Source organism: Asterias rubens, chromosome 2, assembly GCF_902459465.1.
Source record: "Asterias rubens chromosome 2, eAstRub1.3, whole genome shotgun sequence".
In the NCBI taxonomy this organism is placed as follows: Eukaryota; Metazoa; Echinodermata; class Asteroidea; order Forcipulatida; family Asteriidae; genus Asterias; species Asterias rubens.
The window spans coordinates 11,229,422-11,252,895 of NC_047063.1; the positions used below are offsets into that span (position 1 = coordinate 11,229,422).

Genomic DNA, 23,474 nt, shown 5'->3' on the forward strand with positions numbered 1-23,474 from the left:
GCAAATGCAAATCAAAAACAGATTGCTACTTTTTGTAACAAAACTACAACAATATTAAAACAGTTACATTGTGTTCATTTGTTGAAAACAAACAACTAATTATGGGAGGGATTTTATTGAATTAAAGGTTTGCAGAAAATGTTGAAATTTGGTAATGTCAAAAAAGGGAACGTTTTTTTACTGCGCGGTCACTCGAAATAGCGCCCTCTATTGGTGAAATAAATCACGTTGGTGCTTATAGGCCCTTTTCGAAACCACGGCTCGGCTCCAGTCTCGGCCAAGGCTAGCTTGGCCCCGCGGTTGTTTTGACAAATTGCGCGTGCTCTTAGTGCGTGCTCAGGGCTTCAGACGAGAGAACGGACCCTGAAGCCGAATCAAAAGCCAAAGCCGTGAATTCGAAAAGGGCAAAAGTTCAAGTACAACACCACACGTTGCATGCGCTGCCCCCGGATAAAGAGCCAATAATTAATTTACACGACGGCTCTTGGAGTATAGCGCCCTCTATTGTCGGTAACAGAAAACGGTGGTTTAGCTTAAAAGATGGCGGCGTCCTTAAACCGAATTTGATTGCCAACAACAACCTACTGTACATTCACATTGGACTGCAGCAATAGCCACATTATCTAAAATTGTGGTTTATCTACAGATACGTTCCCCTGTAGACCACACCTCAGTGGAAACATGAACTCAGGCAAGTAAATAGATTAGAAGTGAATTATTCCTCGTAAGAACTCTTTGAAAGTTTGAATTAATTGTCACGATCGATTGTTGTCATGTGGTCATGACATAATATGATGATAATGGCATGATTGATGATGGTTGTTGAATTGAAATTTGAACACTGTTGAATGGAATTTACTTTATTTTTCCTCCACTTCAAGTTCACACTTCCATCGACCAGATCAAAATAAATTAATTTCTTTTTAATCTAAAGTCATCAATCAATCAATACAATTACAACACGCACTTACTTGAACTTACTTGAACTTACTTGAATCCACCGACGCCATCACACAACTGGGGAGGAGACGGTGGTTCTGGTTACTGGGGCAGACAGCTTAGATAAGCTTATGTAGAGCCCCCCGGCGTTCTTTAGGAATTTATCCACAGACCAAGTGTAACTGGGGCGCTGTATTCCTTTATAGAAATTTGGACATTATCGGTCATTGTACATGTATTTGTACTATTGTTTGTAGGCCTAAGCCTATTCGGATAACTTTCCGTATGGCGCCACCACTTTTTCACTCATTTTTACAAAAAGGGATATCTTATAACAATATTGAGGTAAATTAGATAGTATTTTTTCATATCGCATGAAAAAGTGGTGGCGCCATACGGAAACCTTTCCGCCTATTTTTCCGCCTTTTTCGAAATTAATGTTAAAATTTCGAAAAAGGAATCAGTGCCCCAGTTAACACATCCGTTTCCCTGCCACCACGTTTCATGCAGAAAATTGTAATTTTTGACGATGTTTTTTAATTTCACTCAACAAAAAGGAAATACAAGCATTATGAATGTATATTGAGTAGGTTTGGGAAAGCTTTAGTTGTACAGTACACAGGAAACTTCAGTTCTGGCTGGCTAACGGTCATAAAACTTCATCAACACTGATTTGAAAAACGTATAGCGTTAAGAAGGCCCTAAATAATTATGTGACCCCTACATAAGGCTCACAGGGGAGCCTATAGTTTCTAGAAGTAGGCCTACATTATCTCATTGAGGTAGGCCTAATGAGACTTGATATTATTTCATATTGAATGAAAAAGTGGTGGCGTGTGATACAGAAACTTTTCCCTATACAATCATCTAGGCGTACAAGTCAACTCTTCTACCCTTTCTACTGAACACAGACTCAGAACACGGTCCATCATGAAGTTTTTCACTGATCAAATTGAAATACAAAAAACCTAAAGTTTATTCTGGCTTTTAAATAAAGAATTAAAAACAAAATTAAGGAACATTGAAAAAGTTACCAATACGATCGAGTGACTCAATCGCTCAACGTTTTGTGTAACTGTAAAATATGTAGACCATGGATATATCCAAGTAGGAACCTTCAGCTTTTCAGTTTCAGGAGGTGATATAATTTTTTAATGGAAAACCAACTTTTTATGCTGAGAACGAGATGCTACCCAAGTTATTTTGAAACACCCCCAAAAAAGTTCACACTAAAACAGAAATGAATATATTCTAGGCATTGCATGGCAAGCCGAGGTATCAATTTATGTTTGGTTTGCTGTAACACCATGTGTGGGTATCTACTTGCCAGGTAGAGTTTGTTCTTAGAGAGCTTTCTTTCTGTATACATACTACTATCGCGGAGTAGAATTATTATTATTATTATTATAATTAGTATTTATTCCACCAAGATACAAGACAATAAAGTTCTCAAAGGTACAGTATACTACTACAAAACAAGTAAACAGAATCAGGAAAACTAACAAATTCAATAACATGAATAAATCAAAAAATCAACAACACAAAAAACCAAAAGAAGAACAACACAACAACACAAAAAACAAAGAACATCTCCAGACATATTATTAAAAGACAAAAAATATGACAAAACAACATGATCAGACAAAAACAGGAACCAATAAACAACATAACCAACTTAAGCCGGCCAGGATAGACAAAAGTGTACCAAAACACTGTGAGCCGAAGGCCTGTCTATCCAAATTGGATTGTTCAGGAGACTTCTCGTTTCTCTGTCCTGCTTTTTAACTATACCCGGGCGGAAGATAGGAAATTGGCAGGGACTACGTGTACTTTAGCTTACAGGAGCGTTATTAACTGCGCTACCGCGGAGTCAGTTCTTAAATCGGTCTCAACATTTGGACTACCTTGCTCTAGTCATCGTCAGGAGACTCGAGTTAATAATTTGACATTAATCAATGTGATCACTTTCTTCTTTTGCAGCTTGTGTGTTTGAAAGCAGAGTTATTCCGGAAACAAGAGGCACTCTGCAAAGAACGACTTCAAGAGAACTCTACTACAGTCAAGGCTAAACCTGTTCCTAAGGTAGGCTGGACCTGGGATGAACTGAAATGAGACTCTGTCTGAAAAGGTGGTTATTTACCATGTTCACCTATGTTTGACACCCCCATGGAAGTGTCGTGGCCAAGCGGTACAGAGCACTGAATTCAAACTCTGTTGTTTCTGATCAGCAGAGTGTGGGTTTGAATCCCTAGCCGTGACACTTTTGTTCTTAAGCAAGACACTTCACCATTGCTTCGTCCTTCGAAAGGGGCGTAAAGCTGTTGGTCCCATGTGTTGTGTAACGCATGTAAAAGAACCAATTGCACTTGTCACACTTTTTTATCGCAAATAATATGAGTAAAACCTGAGTCACAAAAATAATCTTCTTCTCAGTGATACAAAAATTATTTCAGCATGTAAAAACGTATTAAAAACCAGTTATAATAAAAATGCAATCTTGCTGTAAAAAGTATTAAAATACTTTTTACGGCAAAAACTGAGACAAACATTATTTTTTTGTGGCATTGTTTTACTCATTTCTCTAAAACTGCAGAACCTCAGCAAGTTAGTAATTATTTTAAGGAAATCTTTCTACTATCAGTATCTTCAAACAGTGTATGTAAGTTAATCTAAATCTGTGGACTTGTGTTTTGTGTTACAAAAAGTACCCAGACCCTTTAAGCAATCAAACTCAAGTTAAAGGCAGTGGACACTATTGGTAATTACTCAAAATAACTATTAGCGTAAATCCTCTCTTGGTGACGAGTAATAGTATAAAACATTGTGAGAAACGGCTCCCTCTGAAATGCCATAGTTTTCGAGAAAGAAGTAATTTTCCACGAATTTGATTTTGAGACCTCAAGTTTAGAAATCAACTATCTAAACGCACACAACTTCGTGTGACAAGGGTGTTTTTTCTTTCATTATTATCTCGCAACTTCGACGATCGATTGATATCAAATTTTCACAGGTTTGTTATTTTATGCATGTTGAGATACACCAACTGTGAAGGCTAGTTTTTGACAATTGCCAATAGTGTCCACTGTCTTTATCATTTCAAGTTCCAATCAAAATTATTCAAAACTTTACCCTGTCAGTTTCCTTAAGGTTATTGGTCTTTTTTTAATTTTTTTATTATTTTTCTTTTACAGAAAGCAAGTATCTGGACCAATAAGAATGACGGAGTTCAGTCCCGAGCTGAGAAGGATAAAGTCCTTACAGCAGAAGAAGAAAATGCATTGGATAAATCAAGGTAAATAATGTAAGATGCATGTTTCATTCCCTAAAAAAGTTTTGAAGGTAGTGCATTTTGCTCCACAAGCCATGCTCCTAGTGGATGATCCTTACAGACTTTGAAGGGGGAAACCCTGTTTCAGCCCTAGGAGTAGGTGGCTCCTAGTGGATGACACCCATGCCTACATCCTTAGGGACTGTGAAGGGGTAACCCTGTTTCAGCCCTAGGAGTAGGTGGCTCCTAGTGGATGATACCCATGCCTACATCCTTACAGACTGTGAAGGGGGTAACCCTGTTTCAGCCCTAGGAGTAGGTGGCTCCTAGTGGATGATACCCATGCTTACATCCTTAGGGACTGTGAAGGGGGTAACCCTATTTCAGCCCTAGGAGTAGATGGCTCCTAGTGGATGATACCCATGCCTACATCCTTACAGACTGTGAAGGGGGTAAGTCTGTTTCAGCCCTAGGAGTAGGTGGCTCCTAGTGGATGACAGCCATGCCTACATCCTTAGGAACTGTGAAGGGGTAACCCTGTTTCAATCCCAGGAGTAGGTGGCTTCTAGTGGATGATACCCATGCCTACATCCTTAGGGACTTTGAAGGGGGTAACCCTGTTTCAGCCCTTGGAGTAGGTGGCTCCTAGTGGATGATACCTATGCCTACATCCTTAGGGACTGTGAAGGGGTAACCCTGTTTCAATCCCAGGAGTAGGTGGCTTCTAGTGGATGATACCCATGCCTACATCCTTAGGGACTTTGAAGGGGGTAACCCTGTTTCAGCCCTAGGAGTAGGTGGCTCCTAGTGGATGATACCCATGCCTACATCCTTAGGGACTGTGAAGGGGGTAACCCTGTTTCAGCCCTAGGAGTAGGTGGCTTTTAGTGGATGATGCCCATGCCTACATCCTTAGGGACTGTGAAGGGGGTAACCCTGTTTCAGCACTAGGAGTAGGTGGCTTTTAGTGGATGGTACCCATGCCTACATCCTTAGGGACTGTGAAGGGGGTGACCCTGTTTCAGCCCTAGGAGTAGGTGGCTCCTAGTTGATGGTACCCATGCCTACATCCTTATGGACTGTGAAGTGGGTTTCCTGTTTCAGCCCTAAGAGTAGGTGGCTCCTAGTGGATGGTACCCATGCCTACATCCTTACAGCCTGTGAAGGGGGTGACCCTGTTTCAGCCCTAGGAGTAGGTGGCTCCTAGTGGATGACAGCCATGCCTACATCCTTAGGAACTGTGAAGGGGTAACCCTGTTTCAATCCCAGGAGTAGGTGGCTTCTAGTGGATGATACCCATGCCTACATCCTTAGGGACTTTGAAGGGGGTAACCCTGTTTCAGCTTTAGGAGTAGGTGGCTCCTAGTGGATGACAGCCATGCCTACATCCTTAGGAACTGTAAAGGGGTAACCCTGTTTCAATCCCAGGAGTAGGTGGCTTCTAGTGGATGATACCCATGCCTACATCCTTAGGGACTTTGAAGGGGGTAACCCTGTTTCAGCCCTAGGAGTAGGTGGCTCTTAGTGGATGATACCCATACCTACATCCTTAGGGACTGTGAAGGGGGTAACCCTGTTTCAGCCCTAGGAGTAGGTGGCTTTTAGTGGATGATGCCAATGCCTACATCCTTAGGGACTGTGAAGGGGGTAACCCTGTTTCAGCCCTAGGAGTAGGTGGCTTTTAGTGGATGAAACCCATGCCTACATCCTTAGGGACTGTGAAAGGGGTAAGCCTGTTTCAGCCCTAAGAGTAGGTGGCTTTTGTGGATGATACCCATGCCTACATCCTTAGGGACTGTGAAGGGGGTAACCCTGTTTCAGCCCTAAGAGTAGGTGGCTCCTAGTGGATGATACCCATGCCTACATCCTTACAGACTGTGAAGGGGGTGACCCTGTTTCAGCCCTAGGAGTAGGTGGCTCCTAGTGGATGGTACCCATGCCTACATCCTTAGGGACTGTGAAGGGGGTGACCCTGTTTCAGCCCTAGGAGTAGGTGGCTCCTAGTTGATGGTACCCATGCCTACATCCTTATGGACTGTGAAGTGGGTTTCCTGTTTCAAAACAGCTAAAACTTAAAGTCACCTGGAATTTATTTTTTTTCTCCAAACATAAGAGTATAATGTTGATAAACAATAACATATTTTTTTTTGTAATTGTTTGTCACGATTTATATATTAAAAAAATAGATAAAATTGTTTATGTGGGTGACTCCGCCTACCCCTTTTGTGACGTCAATCGAGGCAGACCTTGCCTTGATCGAACATCGAACACATGTGGAAGTACATGCAAGTCCTAGTCGTGAGTTTGTACGTTTCGAAAAAAAGTTTTTTCTTGCATTTTTCCGGCAATGCCGACCAGGTGTATTGCTGTTAAATGCAGTAATACAACTTTAGATGGGGTCAGTTTGCAAAGTGGTCGGTCCATTGTCTTTTTTCAGCGCTGTGCAGCGAACACTTCGAACCGTTGTGCTTCGAATCCGGAAAACAATACACCACACATTTCACATGAAAAGAAAAGGTATTCTGAAACATTACACCATCCCAACAATTTGTCTTGCTAGTGGGACGTCGAAGAAGGTACCTGAAAGACGTGATGAACTTAAAGGAGCATTTGCCTGATGAGAAAACAATTTGGGTAATGTTTCAACTTTGAGGGCATGTTTTTAGCTTACACCAATCGTCAAGCGCCAAGCTATCTTGTGTTGGCACTGCATGCCATTGTCCGTGCAGGGTAATCCGAGTGGACCGTCCGCACAGCAGCCATAGTGCGTGCAGACATGGTTCGTGACCATAGTTCTGTACGTATGCATCATACCGCTCAGGTACCCAGTATACGAGGCCAGACTACACATTTTCTCTTCAACTATCGTGCCTCGATTGACGTCATGGACAGCGCCCTCTCGGGTCGGGCCTAACTCTTAAATTTATAAATAAAAAGAAAACAAATTTTTTGGAACCTTAGTTAACTATTTTTTCATATTCTACTCATCAAAACACATATTTTGATTGTTGACAAAAGCTCTATTTTGAAAAAATACCACTTCCAGGTGACTTTACGAAAAGTTTGTTTTAACTATAATATATTCCAGGTTTTGCATCGGAGATAAATAATATAATTTGTTTACACCGATGTGTATGAAAGCACTGTATACTCAGTACTTTCCCAAGTTATACATGTGTCTGCTCTAGCAATGCAAAGGTCATGGGTTCAAATCCCACCTGAGTGATTTGCCTGTGATAGTTCTGATAAAACAGTGAGTATACAATGCCCAACACACATCTGTGTTAAAGACTCTGGACACTATCGGGTATTGTCAAAGACTAGTCTTCACATTTGGTGTATCTCAACATATGCATAAAGTAACAAACCTGTGAAAATTAGAGCTCAATCGGTCGTTGAAGTTGCGGGATATTAATGAAAGAAAATACACCCTTTTCGCACCATGGTCACACGAAGTTGTGTGCTTTGAGATGCATGATTTCGAGACGTCCAATTCTAAATCTGAGGTCTCAAAATCAAATTCGTGGAAAATTACTTCTTTCTCCAAAACTGCGTCACTTCAGAGGGAGCTGTTTCTCACAATATTTTATACTATCAACCTCTCCCCATTACTCGTAATCAAGAAAGGTTTTATGATAATAATTGTTTTGAGTAATTACCAAACTGCCTTTAAAGGAACGTTACAGAAATGGTAAGAAAAAAAAATCGTGAAGATCACAGATTTACATAAAACTTACACGGTCTAATGATGATGATAGTAGAAAACATCCCTCAAAATATTTCTGTAATAAATAAATATTCTAACTTCGCGTTTGGAGTTTATCGCTCAGTGAGCGTTTTATTCATTTTAATTTTGGCATTGATGCAATGCAAAATTTGTAATCGTTTTTTCGCTATTCTCTCATGACCCAGATGGCCGATCGATCTCGAACTTCTACAGGTTTGTCAGTTTATGTATTGAAGGTGGATTACATAAAGTGCTTACACTGCCAGCAACTGTTCTGTTAGTAAAAACCAATTCTGTAATGTTCCTTCCCAAAAGAAGTAAATACCAGGTAACGATAGTATGTTTTAGTGTTTCAAGACTTGATTTTTTTGTTGTGTTTTCAGGGCAGCCTTAGAGGCCAAGTTAAAGCTCTAGGGGGAGATGTCAAAAGGAGCCATTCTGACAGCAGGTAAAGAGTTGTGCCCTTGCGCTTATTTTCCTAAAGGGTTAAACAGAACCTGTGACTGTTTTTTTTTAACCATCAACTTTCTCTACTGATTCCAAGCAGACCTACACATGTATGAGCCCATCTTTAAAGGAACACGTTGCCTTGGATCAGGCCAGTTGGCCATTTATGGGAATCAAATTTTTGACTCCCTTAATTAGGTTGCTGACCGTGTTTTAGTCCACGGCATACAAGGAAAACACTTTTGAGGCATGTTTGTGTGGATCATTATATTCAACTTTTAAAATATCTTTCTAATCATATGCATTTCATCGTCCGATCCAAGGTCAACGTTTTCCTTTAAAGCCATTGGACCCTTTCGGTAAACAGTATTGCCCAAGGCCCACACTTCGTGTATCCCAACTTCTATATCAAATAACAAACCTGTGAAAATTTAGGCTTAATCGGTCATCGGAGTCGGGAGAAAATAACGGGAAAACCCACCCTTGTATCCGCGCGTTTCGTCGTGTCATGACATGTGTTTAAAATAAATCCGTAATTCTCGCTATCGAGAATTGATATTGTTTTAACTTTATTCTCAAAAAGTAAAGCATTTCATGGAATAATATTTCAAGAGAAGTCTTTTACCACTACCTTCTGTAAACCCTGTAAGTTATTTGTAAATCTGTGAACTTTTTTTTTTTCTGTACCGAAAGGGTCAAATGGCTTTAAAGGATTTGGGTACCTTTTCAAAATGTCCATAGATTTACATTTAACTTACAGGGTTTGAAGAGAATGATAGTGGAAAGCTTCCCTTCAAATAGTACTTACTGAGGTGCTGTAGTTTTTGAGAAATGAGTAAAACAATGTCATGAAAATACGTTTGGAAATGATTAAAATAATTTTCGTCTCATGAGACAAAAATTATTTTCATGACATTGTTTTACTCATTTGTCAAAAACTACAGCACCTCAGCACGTAATATTTTCAGGGAAGCTTTATACTATCATTATCTTCAAACTGTATAGGTTTTGTGTAAATCTGTGGACATTGTGTTTTTTGTCCTACAAAAGTTACATATAGTCTAGACCAGATTTCAAAAAACCAACTTCGAGCGGCATTTTTGAGTAAAAGTTGGTAACATACCTGATTTAACTAATTTGGAGGTGCTGAATCCGAAAATGATAGATACCAAACCTAATTTTTAGTCCTTCACCCTGAAACATCAAGTTTAAAACAATACAGAAAACCTAGGAGACGCAGACTTCTCACGTAAAAAATAGTCAGGTTCTGCTGTGGTTCCACATTGATGTTGTCAGGATACTATACAGGGCAGGTACCCGGGTGCAGGTCAGGTATCCGTAACAAGCTTTTGGGTGTACTGGATAGATCTGCAATCAAATTGCACATTCAGAGGGACCAAAAGGTGCTTTTAATGTCATTTTGAAAGTATTTGAGTTCGTGTTTTTTCTAATAAAGAGTTATTTATTATTTGAACAGTCCACAAGTATAGACTCCTACTTTATTTTTGTATGTCAGCTTTTTTTTTTTTCAGAATTGTTCAAGAGTGTTTCAGTTTGATGTCACTTAATATTATGTCCAATAAACAACCCAATGTATATAAATTATAAACAAATGTTTTGTAGTATTTGGGCTCCCATCCCTGTCCTTACAGAGACATTTCTATAAAATAAAGTACAGAACTAATAGTACACAACACATTGCAATTCGATTGAATAGTGACTTACTAAAAAACACAAATCATCATGCAGATGGACTAGCATTCAGGAAACTGATAAACAAACATATAACTTTACAAACATGTTAATTTCCTTTGGGGAGATACAGTTACATGACATTACAAAAATGCCTCTATGGAATCGACGCATCAAAGCATTCCATTCAAGCTGATATTTCCCAAAATCCAATAGTGTTTTTCCTAAAATTAACCTGATTTTATGTTATATTATGATAGAAGTATACCGGAGAAGGTATCCTTGTAGTACTGATACAACACTGAAACACATACAACAGCTTGGTGCAAGGAGGCATCTTCTTTTCAGTGTATGTCATCCTTTCCAGCATCCACTTAAACCCTATACTATAACATGTACAGAGTCATCTAAATCAAAAATCATATACTGTCACATTGCAAAGAAGTCCACTGGGTATTAGACATTTTGACGATTAGGTCCATTTTTAACTTACTATTTTTATTTTTGGGGGGTTTAAGACTTTTCTTGAAGTTGGTTTTAAAAGTTTAAACTCCTGTTGTTCTTCCCAAATAAAATATTGCTGGAAAAGCAAAGTAAGAGTCTGGTGTACTTGGCCAAAATTAAAACAGTCTTTTGACTTAAGCTTTTTTGTTTAGCAAAACAATTTGACTCAGTTTGTACTCCAAACTATGATTGCTAATATCGAAGATACGCACACCTTTCATGAATGATTCATTGCTGGGAATCGTCCTAGCTGACACACAAAAATAAAGTAGGAGTCTATACTTGTGGATTGAGCGGTAATAATGAATAAAGAGATATTTGTTTTTTCCTTGTTCTTCACAGCCAGCTGAAAAGAGAGGGGTGGATTGTTTTATCACTGGAGGGGATACATATGTTGTTGTCCTTTGTTTCGGAATCTTACTATCGTCTTCTTGTGTGCAATTTGTCCGTGTGTGTACAAACGCGACTAACAATGCGTTATACTGCCAACAAACAAACAAACTGGAATTTTTTTTTTCAATTGTTAGCCTACAACAGTTAGATTGGTTCGTCAACTGTAGAGAATTGTAATCGAAAATTGAGTTACTTTAAAATCCTCTAAAATCAAATTTTTTGACTGGTAAGATAATTTCAAGCCATGAGTGTGAACACTAAAAGCTAACCTATCCAAAAACAGGGAGCACTGAAAAGTTGATATACAACACAATTTTCTGTATCATTGTTGAGTCTAGACTACACCTGGTAGGCCTACCTGTTTAAGTAGTGTAGGCCTACATAAGAGAAAATAATCAACGGTTTGTGCTTTTAACAACAGAGAAATTATGTTCAACTAATAAATAACTCTTTATTAGAAAAAACACGAACTCAAATACTTTCAAATGACATTGAAAGCACCTGTTGGTCCCTCTGAAAGTGCAATTTGGTTGTAGATCTATCCAGTACAATCGAAAGTTTGTTACGGATACCTGACCTGCACCTGGTTACCTGCCCTGTGTGGTATCCTGACAACATTAATATGGAACCACAGCAGAACCTGACTATTTTTCACGTGAGAAGTCCGTTGTCTGCTAGGTTTTCTGTATTGTTTTAAATTTGATTTTTCAGGGTGAAGGACTAAACATTAGCCTTGGTATTCATCATTTTCGGATTCAGCACCCCCAAATTAGTTAAATCAGGTATGTTACCAACTTTTACTCAAAAATGCCGCTCACTTCCTTAACTAGAGCCCTTTTTGGAAATCTGGTCTAGACTAATAGACCCTTTAAAGGATTAAAAACAGAACACTGTAACCCAGTCTTTACTTATTTTGGTTTACACCAGCGGGACTTGAACCTGTGACCTCTGAATTAACTTCCCGTCTTGGTTCAGGGCAAGCTTTTGTATAGCAACCTCCAGTTGAGCAAACTCCCGTACCATTGTGCCATTCACTCTCATTGAATGTTGGGCCATTCGGGACTGAAATTTTTGCCAAAGGACACTAAAAATGGAAACAAGGTCGTCGGAATGGGTTTTTTTTACTTGGTGTTTATCTTGGTGTCAGGAGCATTAACAATTGTTTTAACCAGAGGATTTTTGTAAAATTAGTAAATACAAAACTTAGTATCATGATTTTTTTTGTTTTTTCAAATCGGTTGTATTTGGGAGTATCGACCCGAACCCTGCATCTCTTACTAACTATGCAAACACTTGCCCTGAAACATTTGATGTAGCAACTGTCTCAATTGTCATAGAACTTTCAATTTAAGAAAACACCTTGTGGCTAAGCATGTCATTGTACCAGACATTGTTCAAATCTAACTTTCAAATGGCTGATCACTAATACTGAAGTCATCTTGTCACATTCCGTCTTACCCAGGGGACGATGTTGCAGATCACTTCCTGGTGGACTATGAGAAGAAGGCCATCAGTGACATGAAGGAGAAGAGAAGACTCGAGGAGGAGGAAGAGGAGGCAGCAAGGGCGGGGCCAGAGTATGAGATGGGGGCTACGGATGTACCTGGCCCAGTCGACCCTCAAGACCAATGGTAAGGAAATTCATCTAGAGGGGGGGGGGGGGGGAAACAGGAGGCAGCAAGGGCGGGGCCGGAGTATGAGATGGGGCCTCAGATGTACCTGGCCCTGTCGACCCTCTAGACCAATGGTAAGGAAGTCATCCAGGGAGGGGAAGGGGGAAAACAGGAGGCAGCAGGGGCTGGGCCGGAGTATGAGATGGGGGCCTCAGATGTACCTGGCCCTGTCGACCCTCTAGACCAATGGTAAGGAAATCATCCAGGGAGGGGAAGGGGGAAAACAGGAGGCAGCAAGGGCGGGGCTGGAGTACGAGATGGGGGCCTCAGATGTACCTGGCCCTGTCGACCCTCTAGACCAATGGTAAGGAAGTCATCCAGGGAGGGGGAGGGGGGAAACAGGAGGCAGCAAGGGCGGGGCTGGAGTATGAGATGGGGGCCTCAGATGTACCTGGCCCTGTCAATCCTCTAGACCAATGGTGAGGAAATCAATCAAGGGGAAAATCAAGCTAAAAATCCCATCTCATTTGCTGCTTATTTTTGCTTTGTAGAAAATGTTTAGGTGCTTTGTCAACTTAAAGGCAGTATTAGTACTTTCGGCAATCCTCACTTGGTATATCTCTAAGTAAGTATTTATAACCATGTTTTAAGACCAATGTCAAATCCGTCCACGTTTAGTGTTTAGTGTGGATGGTGACAGCACATTTGTCTACATTGGGTAATTAAATTGTTAAAGACAAGTATTTTCAGTTGGTGTATCCCAACATATGAATCAAATACAAATCTGTGAAAACTTTTAAAACAATCGAAGTAGCGAGAGAGTAATTAAAGAAAAAACACCATCATTGCCCAAATTTGTGTGCTTTTAGAAGCCTGAGAAAGGCTTCAGGCCTGAATGTCTTTAAGTACTTGTGTGAAAAGTTGCCCCTTTCTCAAAAACTATGTTACTTCAAAGGGAGCTGTTTCTCGCAATGTTTTATATTATCAAATCAACAGCTCTCCATTGCTAGTTATTAAGTAAGTGTTTATGCTAACAATTGCTTTGAGTAATTACCATGGTGTTCAGTGGATTTTAAAGTCATACTTTCCTTGTTTTCTCTTCTTCTTTGACAGTTGAACATTCAAGGTTGGAAATATTTGTTTTAAAACCTTTGTGACACGTGGAAGCCAGCTGGTCATAAACACTGGTCATTATCAACCATTCATAAATACCCCAGACAGTTTCTCTACTCCTATTGGTGGAGAGTGCGTCACGTGGGGGTGTTTAAACGGTTGATAAAAACACAGCTGAAGCTGTTTAAGACTGGCTGGCTTCCGCAAGCCGGGCGCGCACGCGCAAGATTATTACGCGGAACACAAATCATAGCTATACAGCGCGTAATATATGTTGATCCACACAAGTATCACTTGAAATTGCGTGGTTTTCCTTTACCTCGTCGTCAAACACGGTCAGTCATTTATGGGAGTCAAATTTTTGACTCCCATAAATGGCCCGCAAAGTAAAAGGAAAACCACGCAATTTTGAGGCAAATTTGTGTGGATCATTGTATTCTACTTTTAAAACATCTTTCTAACCATACGCATTTGATAACAAACGGTTATAAACGCTTTTCAAAGACCAACTCGACCGATCCAAGGCAACGTGTTCCTTTAACTTGACCTGTCTTTGTTTGCATAACTTAGGGAGAAGGAAGACAAAGAGAAATCTATGAAGCAAGAATCACTTCCAGATTTTCGCTCTTGTGATAATAATATCTGTTGGCATGTGGCCTTAAAGGATTTGGGTACTTTTTGTATCAAACACAAAACACAATGTTCACAGATTTACATCAAACTGACACTGTTTGAAGCTAATGACAGTAGCAAGCTTCCCTTAAAATATATTACTTACTGAGGTGCTATAGTTTTTGAGAAATAAGTAAAACAATGTCATGAAAAAACGTTTTTACATTCTAAAATAATTTTCGTCTCATGATCACTGAGACAAAAATTATTTTCATGACATTGTTTTACTCATTTCTCAAAAACTGCAGCACCTCAGCAAGTAATATTTTCAGGGTAGCTTTCTACTATCATTATCTTCAAACTGTAAATTTGGTGTAAATCTATAGACATTGTGTTTTTATCCTACAAAAAGTACATAGACCCTTTAAAGGATTGGGAAAGAGGAGACTGTTAAATCAGCCTTGATGGGAAAAATACTGCCCTCTGGTGGCGGATGGGGATGAGATAATAAGCTTCACTTTAATACCTGTTTTTGTTTTGCATATCTTAGGGAGAAGGACGACAAAGAGAAAGCTATGAAGCAAGAAACACTGCCAGATCTTCTCTCTAGTGACATGCATCGGAAGATGATGAGGAAGAAATGGGAGGCTGAGGAGGAAGAAATGAGGAGCCGAGGTCCTGGGCCTCTTCACTACCAGAACCTCAAGTTTGATGGTAAGGTGTAAGATAGGGTTCTTAAAGGCACTGGACACCTTTGGTAATTGTTAAAGACCAGTCTTCTCACTTGTTGTATCTCAACATATGCATAAAATAACAAACCTGTGAAAATTTGAGCTCAATAGGTCGTCGAAGTTGCCAGATAAGAATGAAAGAAAAAACGCCTTTGTCGCATAAGTTGTGTCCTTTCAGATGCTTGATTTCGAGACCTCAAATTCTAAATCTTAGGTCTCGAAATGAAATTTCTCAAAAACTACTCAACTTCAGAGGGAGCCGTTTCTCACAATGTTGTATACTATCAACCTTTACCCATTTCTCTTTACCAAGTGAGGTTTTATTCTAATAATTATTTTGAGTAATTATCCTTTAAATGCCCCAGGCAACCCTCATGCCTTCCTTTTGTTACGCAACACCAGGCGGTTTCTCTGACTCCACTCACACCTGTGTACTCACTGCATGCACTCCCTCTCTCATTTATATTTTTAGGACTCACTCCTGGATGAGGCAGTACGTTAAAGCCATTGGACCCTTTCGGTACAGATAAAAAAATTAAAGTTCACAGATTTTCAAATAACTGACAGGGTTTACAGAAGGTAGTGGTGGAAGACTACTCTTGAAATATTATTCCATGAAATGCTTTACTTTTTCACTTGAGAAAACAGTAAAATAGTATCAATTCTCGATAACGAGAATTACTGATTTATTTTAAACACATGTCGTGACACGGCGAAACAGGCGGATACAAGGGTGGGTTTTCTCGTTATTTTCTCCCGACTCCGATGACCGATTGAGCCTAAATTTTCACAGGGTTTGTTATTTGATATCGAAGTTGTGATACAGGAAGTGTGGGCCTTGGACAATACTGTTTACCAAAAGGGTCCAATGGCTTTAAAGGCAGTGTACACTATCGGTAATTACTCAAAATAATTATTGGCATCAAACCTTTCTTGGTGACGAGTAATAGGGAGAGGTTGATGGTATTAGTCATTGTGAGAAACGTCTCCCTCTGAAGAGCCATAGTTTTTGAGAAAGAAGTAATTTTCCACGAATTTGATTTTGAGACCTTAGGTTTAGAACTTGAGGTCTCAACCATCATATGTTGAGGTTCACAATCTGTGAAGGCTAGTCTTTGACAATTACCAATAGTGTCCACTGCCTTTAACCATCACCAGAATGTGTGTATAATGAGTGCCACACAGCGACTCTTATCTGTTAGAGAGGAAAATTCAATTCAGCACTTACATTACTTTATTGGGACTCTTGGTGCTGTGGTGTACTGGGCCTAATTTCATAGAGCTGCTAAGCACAAAAATTTGCTTAGCATGAAATTTCTTCCTTTATAAAAACAGGATTACCAACCAAATTTCCACATGATTTTCAGGATAAGCAAACAACAGCTGAATACCAGTAACAAGAAATATGCAACAATGGAAATTATTCCCATCTGAAAGCACACAAATTCGTCCAACAAGGGTGTTGTTTCTTTCATCATTTTCTCGCAACTTCGTTGACCGATTGAGCCCAAATTTTCACAAGCTTGTTATTTTATGCTTTTGTTGGGATACACCAAGTGAGAAGACTGTTCTTTGACAATTACCAAATGTGTACCTTCCCTTTAAAGGCAGTGGACACTATTGGAATTGTTGATTGTATAAAACATTATGAGAAACGGCTCCCTCTGAAGTAACGTAGTTTTTGAGCATTTTTCTTTTCCATGAGTTTGATTTCGAGACCTCATATTAGATTTTGAGATACACTCAGTGAGAAGACTGGTCTTTGACAAACACCAAAAGTGTCCAGAGTGTTTAATGCCAGTTTTGTTTCTGTTCAGAGGTGAGAGAGATGGGTGTCGGCTGCTTTGACTTCTCAAAGGATGAGGGAGAGAGACAGAGTCAGATGGAGATGTTGAGTCATCTTAGAGACGAGGTAAGAAGAAAACATTATTTTTGTGTTGATTAAGGGCAGTGGACACTATTGGTTATTGTCAAAGACTAGCCTTCACAGTTGGTTTATCTCAACATATACATAAAATAACAAACCTGTGAAAATTTGAGCTCAATCGGTCATCGAACTTGCCAGATATGAATGAAAGAAAAAAAACACCCTTGTCCCACGAAGTTGTGTGCGTTTAGATGGTTGATTTCGAGACCTCAAGTTCTAAATCTGAGGTCTCAAAATCAAATTCGTCGAAAATTACTTCTTTCTTGGACACTATGGCACTTCAGAGGGTGCCGTTTCTCACAATGTTTTATACCATCAACCTCTCCCTATTACTTGTCACCAAGAAAGGTTTTATGCTAACAATTATGTTGACACCAATAGTGTCCACTGCCTTTAAAGACCAGCATTCTCACTTGGTGTATCCCAACATTTGCATACAATAACAAACCTGTGAAAATTTGGGCTCAGTTGGTCTTCGAAGTTACAAGAAAATAATGAAAGAAAAAACACTCTTGTTGCACAACTTTGTGTGCTTTCAGTTGCATAACCTCTTTCTCAAAAATTATGTTACTTCAGAGGAAAACTATGGGAAAACAGTTAAGGAGATGTTTTCTCTGCAACCTTACTAGTTTTTACGGTACTTGTAGTTTAGCACTTGGATAAGCAAAGCCTGAACATCTGACGCCACACTTCGTGGCTCGCAAATAACACCAGAGACCGGCATCAAAAACTGGCGTGTGTTTTGACTTTTGTACTCATTAATTTCACATAGAGATACGCAGTCAAATTCCATTGCGGACTTGACAGTAGTGTACTGTTTGGGCATAATGGGTGCACGTTTATCCAATATCATTGTATCCAATGGAATCACTGGATCTAGCGGCATGGACCTGAAAGACAGACCCCCAGTCTAGGATAGGCATCACAACCAGCCCTCAACCCACAACCCGCATAATAATAATAATAATAATAATAATAATAATAATAATAATAATAATAATAATAATAATAATAATAATAATAATAATAATAATAATAATAACCCGTTTTTATATATCGCTTCTCACACTCGGAGGGCGTCCCAAAGCGCTTCACATTATTACCATGGTCACTGGGCCTTAAATCACTCCTTAAACCATCTCAGCTCCCTGGTGGGGAGTATGCAGCCTGTGCAACATCAATATGCGCTACTCGGCTAAATCAATCACAAGAACCATCTCTGCCCTCACAGGTACCCATTTACCCCTGGGTGGAGAGAAGCAATTTTAGTTAAGTGTCTTGCTCAGGGACACAAGTGTCACGACCGGGATTCGACCCACACTCTGCTGAACAGAAGCATCAGAGCTCTTATCCGCTCGGCCATGACACCCATACATGTATATCACAACCCATAACCCACCTCGACAACCCCACAACCTACAGCAACAAAATACCAAAGTACAACTCACTACCAACACCTCAGAACCCACACCCTTCTCTTGCAACTTCGATGAGTAATTGAGTCCAAACATTCACAGACTTGTTATTTTATGCATATGTTGGTATACACCAAGTGAGAAGACGGGTCTTTGACAATTACCAATAGTGTCCAGTACCATGATTAGTTTTGCGATAGCACCATGTTTAAATAAGGGAATCAATGTGTGGTGAAGAGGTTTCCAACTAGTGGTTTAATCCCAACGAGGCTTGGTTCTTGATAATTTTACCGAGACGAAGTCGAGGTAAATTATAGAGAACCAGGCCTCGGCGGGTTTAAACCACTAGTTGAAAACCTATTCAACACACTTTGATTCCCATTCATAAATACCTTTTCGGTCAAAAAAATCATCACTTTTTTGTCAAAAAGTAAAATAAATGCAAAAATTTTAATTTTTAAAAGATTTCTTTCAACACAACACCCCTCTAGCTATGAAATGGTAAAGCCCTCCGCCCCCCTCGGGTAAACAACTCTTTATAAGGGAATGTTGTGCGCGTATCGCGTGATGTAGCACATCTGTTTCAGCCATTGTTCTCTACCAATAGGAGTGCAGAAACTGCCTTATAAGAACAGGTGCAAGGTCGCGTGTCACGCCCATGAATTAACACTTTTTACCGGTCATAAACAAAGGTTTATACACACTCACGTGACGCGCTCTCCACCAATAGGAATAGCAAAACTGTCTGAGGTATTTATGAATCTCTTTTTGAGTAGAGTTGGTTCTGAGAAGAACCGTTGGTTGACAACTCAACGATTGTCAACCACCAGTTCTTTTCAAAACTACTACTCTCAGTGAGATTGACACAAGCCTCCCCTCATGGAATAAAAATTGTGATGCGATCTAAACCCATCACAAGGTGATGAAAGTATTCATTTCTGAGTTAATTTATATACATGAAATTTAAGGGGACACTCCACTCTTTTCGTATCTACCTCTACCTCCATGGTAGGACCAAGGGTGGATTTCACAAAGAGTTAAGACTTGTCTTATCTCGAGTTAGGACGAGTTACTCGTCAGTTTGTAATATCTTCTAGGACTATAGTCCTAAGTTAGGAATAGTCCTAACCCTTTGTGAAATTGACCCAGTTGGCCTTGGTTTGAGAAATCAAGCTTTAAAGTTCCAAATGCACATTGATACAGATGTTTTTCAAGAATACAGTTGGAATATCGTTTTGTGCGATCGTTTCTTTTTTCAGACGCTTGGTCAGAGAACAAAGAGTGACCAGCTTAAAGGGAAACGCAAAGCGGCCCTCACCCTCAAGGCCCAACTAGATAAAGTGAAGCAGCGTAACCGAGCCAAGGGGGAGATAGTTGAGGAGGAGGGCGATAAGGACCATCAGGAGGAGGAGGAAGATGCGAGGATGAAGGAGGAGTCAGAGTCAGCGAGACGGAGACAGAAGGAGGAGGATGAGAAGAGATTAGCAGAGAGGCTGAGCAAGACGGCGCCGGCGAGACCTTGGGATATTGGAAAAGGTAGGGTACCCTTCTTCATCTTCTTGTTCTTTTTAGGGCGTTTGTGTCGTTTTCTTGATGCGGAAGGCTCTAGCAAAGTATTAGACTCGAAGTACATTAAAGCCATGTTCCCATTGGACTTTTCCTTCAGCTGTCACGTGGAAATTTACCGTGACTGGCTTTTGCGTAATTCTACAGTGCGTTCCCACCTAGACTTATATTCCGCAGCGTTTGCAAAGTTTTTTACAGCGTGGTCGCGGTAGGTTTACAGCAAGGAGCTGTTCCCGTTGCACTTTCTAGATAAGTTACAGTGGCTGTGCGGAAGTCTTCTGCGCCCTCTTTCCGCTTGTTAGTTTTACATCACAGTTGCGGTAAATTGACAGGGTCAGTTTACCATGCGTCCCCTTGGATTGTATTGTCATTCTACAGAGAAGTTGCGGTACTTAAACCAAAAACAATCCATTTGGGAACACGTTTTTGTAAACATACATCAATTTTTCGCTATCTTTGTGAGGACTTTCCTTTGTCCCTCTAACTAAACACTCTCCATAAGAGCATGAGAAAATGTGAGGATGTAAAAATACAAAGGAGTCCAGTGCGAGGACAGCATTGCTCGTTTTGAGTTCCTTTGTTCTACTGTCCCCTCTCTTCCGATGAAACCATGTCATCGAATTCAATGAATTCAAACTCTGGTGTTTCTGATCAGCAGAGTGTGGGTTCGAATCCCCAGCCGTGACACTTGTGTCCTTAAGCAAGACACTTAACCATTGCTTCGTCCTTCGGATGGGACGTAAAGCCGTTGGTCCCATGTGTTGTGTAACGCATGTAAAAGAACCTAGTGCACTTATCAAAAAGAGAAGGGGGTTCGCCCCGATGTTCCTGGCTGTGGTTGCTTAATGCGCCGTAGCACCTTGTAAACCCTTATAAGGTGCTAACTAATTGGGTCTCAACATTCATCACTGCAATAGCCTATCTTTCTGAAAGTTTGTATATACTCAGCGCCTTGAGTACCTCGTTAGGTAGATACGTGCGCTATATAAGACTTCGATATTATTATGTATTGTATGTTGATAAACCTTGTAAACATGGTAAAAGAAGAACATGCACTAAACCTTGTGGAGAGTTAGGATTTCAGAGTCTTGTTGTGATTAAAGGGGCTGTTTCATGATCAAAGCAGATCTGTGGCTGTACATAGTATCATGAACTCTCACCTGCATGTTTGCGTGTACTCGCCTTAGATATGATACCGAGGGAGGGCACATGTGTGACCTGTCACAACAAAATGAGCTAAAAGTCGGAATTTAAAATAAATTAGCTATTCACATTTCTGAATTCTGCAGATCAAGAGCTTTCCAATGGTATACAACACTTGGGGTGACAATAATCCTCCAAGTCGACAGAGCTTGTGGAAACATGAGAGTTCTCACTTATCTAATGAGAAAGATTTGACTTTGACCGTCTGTAATGGGAAATGGCACAATGCGACTTATAGCTCATTTCGTTGTGACAGGTCACATATATGTACAGTAATTCATGAATCCGTTTAAAGCTACAGGCCTGTTGAGTATAACACAGCCCCTTGGAACCTAACCTTGCTAAAACCTTCTACATCCTCTTTGCTGAAATAAACGATTCAGAAGGACTTTACACCGCAATAACAATATTGTACCAGGGCTGTGTTTTGAGAACGTTGCATGGAGGGACGTCTCGTCTTCTTGGTCACGTTGCATGCTGAACCAAATTGTTAGTCCAAATGTAGCACATATCAATGCGCAGTTCAATCTGGCACCGCGTGTGCGCACATGTTTTTGTTTTTAAAGGCAGTGGACACTATTGGCAATTACTCAAAATAATTACTATCATAAAACCTTACTTGATTACGAGTAATGGGGAGAGGTTGATAGTATAAAACATTGTGAGAAACAGCTCCCTCTGAAGTGACGTAGTTTTCGAGAAAGAAGTAATTTTCCGCGAGTTTGATTTCGGGACCTCAGATTTAGAATTTGCGGTCTCGAAATCAAGCATCTGAAAGCACACAACTTCGTGTGACCATGGTGCGACAAGGGTGTGTTTTTCTCTCATTAATATCTCGCAACTTTGACGATAGATTGAGCTGAAATTTTCACAGGTTTGTTATTTTATGCATTATAATGTTGAGATACACCAACTGTGAAGACTAGTCTTTGACAGTTATCAATAGTGTCCAGTGTCTTTAAAATGGCTGCAAATTACTAGTACAAATAGGTTTGCGGTAACACCATGTGTGTATCTGCTTGCCGGTTAGAGTTTGTTCTTAGAGAACTGTCTTGCTTAATTCTACTTCCGTGGAGTAGATTGATCGGGAGACTTCTCAGTTCAATCTGGCACCGTGTGTGCGCACATGTTTTTGTTTTTAGCAAAATGGCTTCATAAGTACTCGCAACACAAATCAGGTATCAGTTGCAGTCGCCAAAACGCACCCCTGATGTCAACTGAAGATATTGAAGACTTTGTTAAACTTTTATAATCAGGTAGCTGTCATTTAAACTAACAATTTGTATACAATTCTTATTTATAAACAGAAGAGTCGCAATGGGACAGGGTGAAGAAGCAAGTACATGAAGAGCGCCCTCAAGAGTTTGCTCCTCCACAGCAGTACAACTGGATGATGCCATCGATGAGACAAACTCCAAAGAAGAAGAGCAAGTTTGCGTCCACAGAAAGTTGCGACGACACGCTTAACACGTCAAAACAGCCGCAGGAGTTCGCTCCTCCTAGTAATTCTGCAAAGTGGAACATGAGACAGGGTTTGTCTGCAAGTACTTCGTTAGAGGCCAAGAAATCTAAGGATCAAGGCAGCAGGCTGGGGAATTGAACCAAGAACCGCAAAGAACTGGAGAAGATTTCTGCCGTGGAGGTAGCCTGATCATCTGACGTCATTCTTCAAGGCTCGTGAATAACACCAGAGAGCGGCCAAAAACCGGCATGTAGTTGACCTCTGACCTCTGTCGTTTCACATATAGATACGCAGTCAAATTACATTGCGGACTTGAGAGCAGTGACTATTTGGACATTATGTCACTGCATGTGAATTGTATCCAATGGGAATCACTGGATCTAGCGGCAGCGACCTGTCTTTATCCTTGCAGATAAAGACAGGGGCCCAGTCTACCATGGAGGGATCGGAGCTAAGGTAGTTAGTGCGGACTCTATAGCACAAGCTTTGTTTTTCTTCCGTAGTAAGGCAAAGAAGTAGGACTCAATAGAGGCCACAATTTGACAATATTTGATAAAGGAAAACACTTGTCGAAAAGTAACACTGAATTTTCAGGTTGTATTATTAAAACCTCAGAAATTTACAAAGGGTTCCCCCATGGCAGATTCTTTTCCAAAGTGTAAGTCTATGTTTATTGAGGGCAAAAATTGCCAAAATCTCAAACATATTTATCAATTTTGGGCTAAAAATTGAAGGAAAACAAATCACAAGGGGTCATAAGTCCAGTTGTTTTATCAAATTTTAGCCAAACATTAAAGAAAAAAACAAGGGGTAAAGTCCTGTTGTTTTATCTTGATAACTTAGCCTTGTAAACTTTTCGCTC

At 40.1% G+C, this 23,474-nt stretch overlaps 1 protein-coding gene across 5 annotated transcripts; it reads left to right on the plus strand.

Moving 5' to 3' along the window:
- Window positions 1–517: 517 nt before the first annotated feature.
- LOC117306949 (coiled-coil domain-containing protein 174-like) lies at window positions 518–22,940 on the plus strand. Of its 5 annotated transcripts, none has more exons than XM_033791542.1 (7): window positions 518–691; window positions 8,318–8,382; window positions 12,433–12,601; window positions 14,859–15,022; window positions 16,857–16,951; window positions 19,641–19,917; window positions 22,458–22,940. In XM_033791542.1, the coding sequence occupies exons 2-7, from the start codon at window positions 8,355–8,357 to the stop codon at window positions 22,748–22,750; spliced, it is 1,026 nt and encodes a 341-aa protein (XP_033647433.1). In that variant the 5' UTR covers window positions 518–691; window positions 8,318–8,354; the 3' UTR covers window positions 22,751–22,940. The 5 variants fall into 5 exon arrangements, with proteins under 5 accessions (XP_033647433.1, XP_033647431.1, XP_033647430.1 ...); XM_033791540.1 differs by lacking the exons at window positions 518–691; window positions 8,318–8,382 and adding exons at window positions 2,923–3,021; window positions 4,131–4,231; XM_033791539.1 differs by lacking the exons at window positions 518–691; window positions 8,318–8,382 and adding exons at window positions 3,033–3,067; window positions 4,131–4,231.
- The last annotated feature ends 534 nt before the right edge of the window (window positions 22,941–23,474 follow it).

Bases quoted from the DNA above. Each gene is read 5' to 3' on its own strand.
- LOC117306949 (XM_033791539.1), top strand. From the start codon at position 3,048: ATGAGACTCTGTCTGAAAAG. The intron at 3,068-4,130 runs GTGGTTATTTAC...TTTCTTTTACAG, and splicing joins ATGAGACTCTGTCTGAAAAG to AAAGCAAGTATCTGGACCAA. The intron at 16,952-19,640 runs GTAAGAAGAAAA...TTCTTTTTTCAG, and splicing joins TGAGTCATCTTAGAGACGAG to ACGCTTGGTCAGAGAACAAA.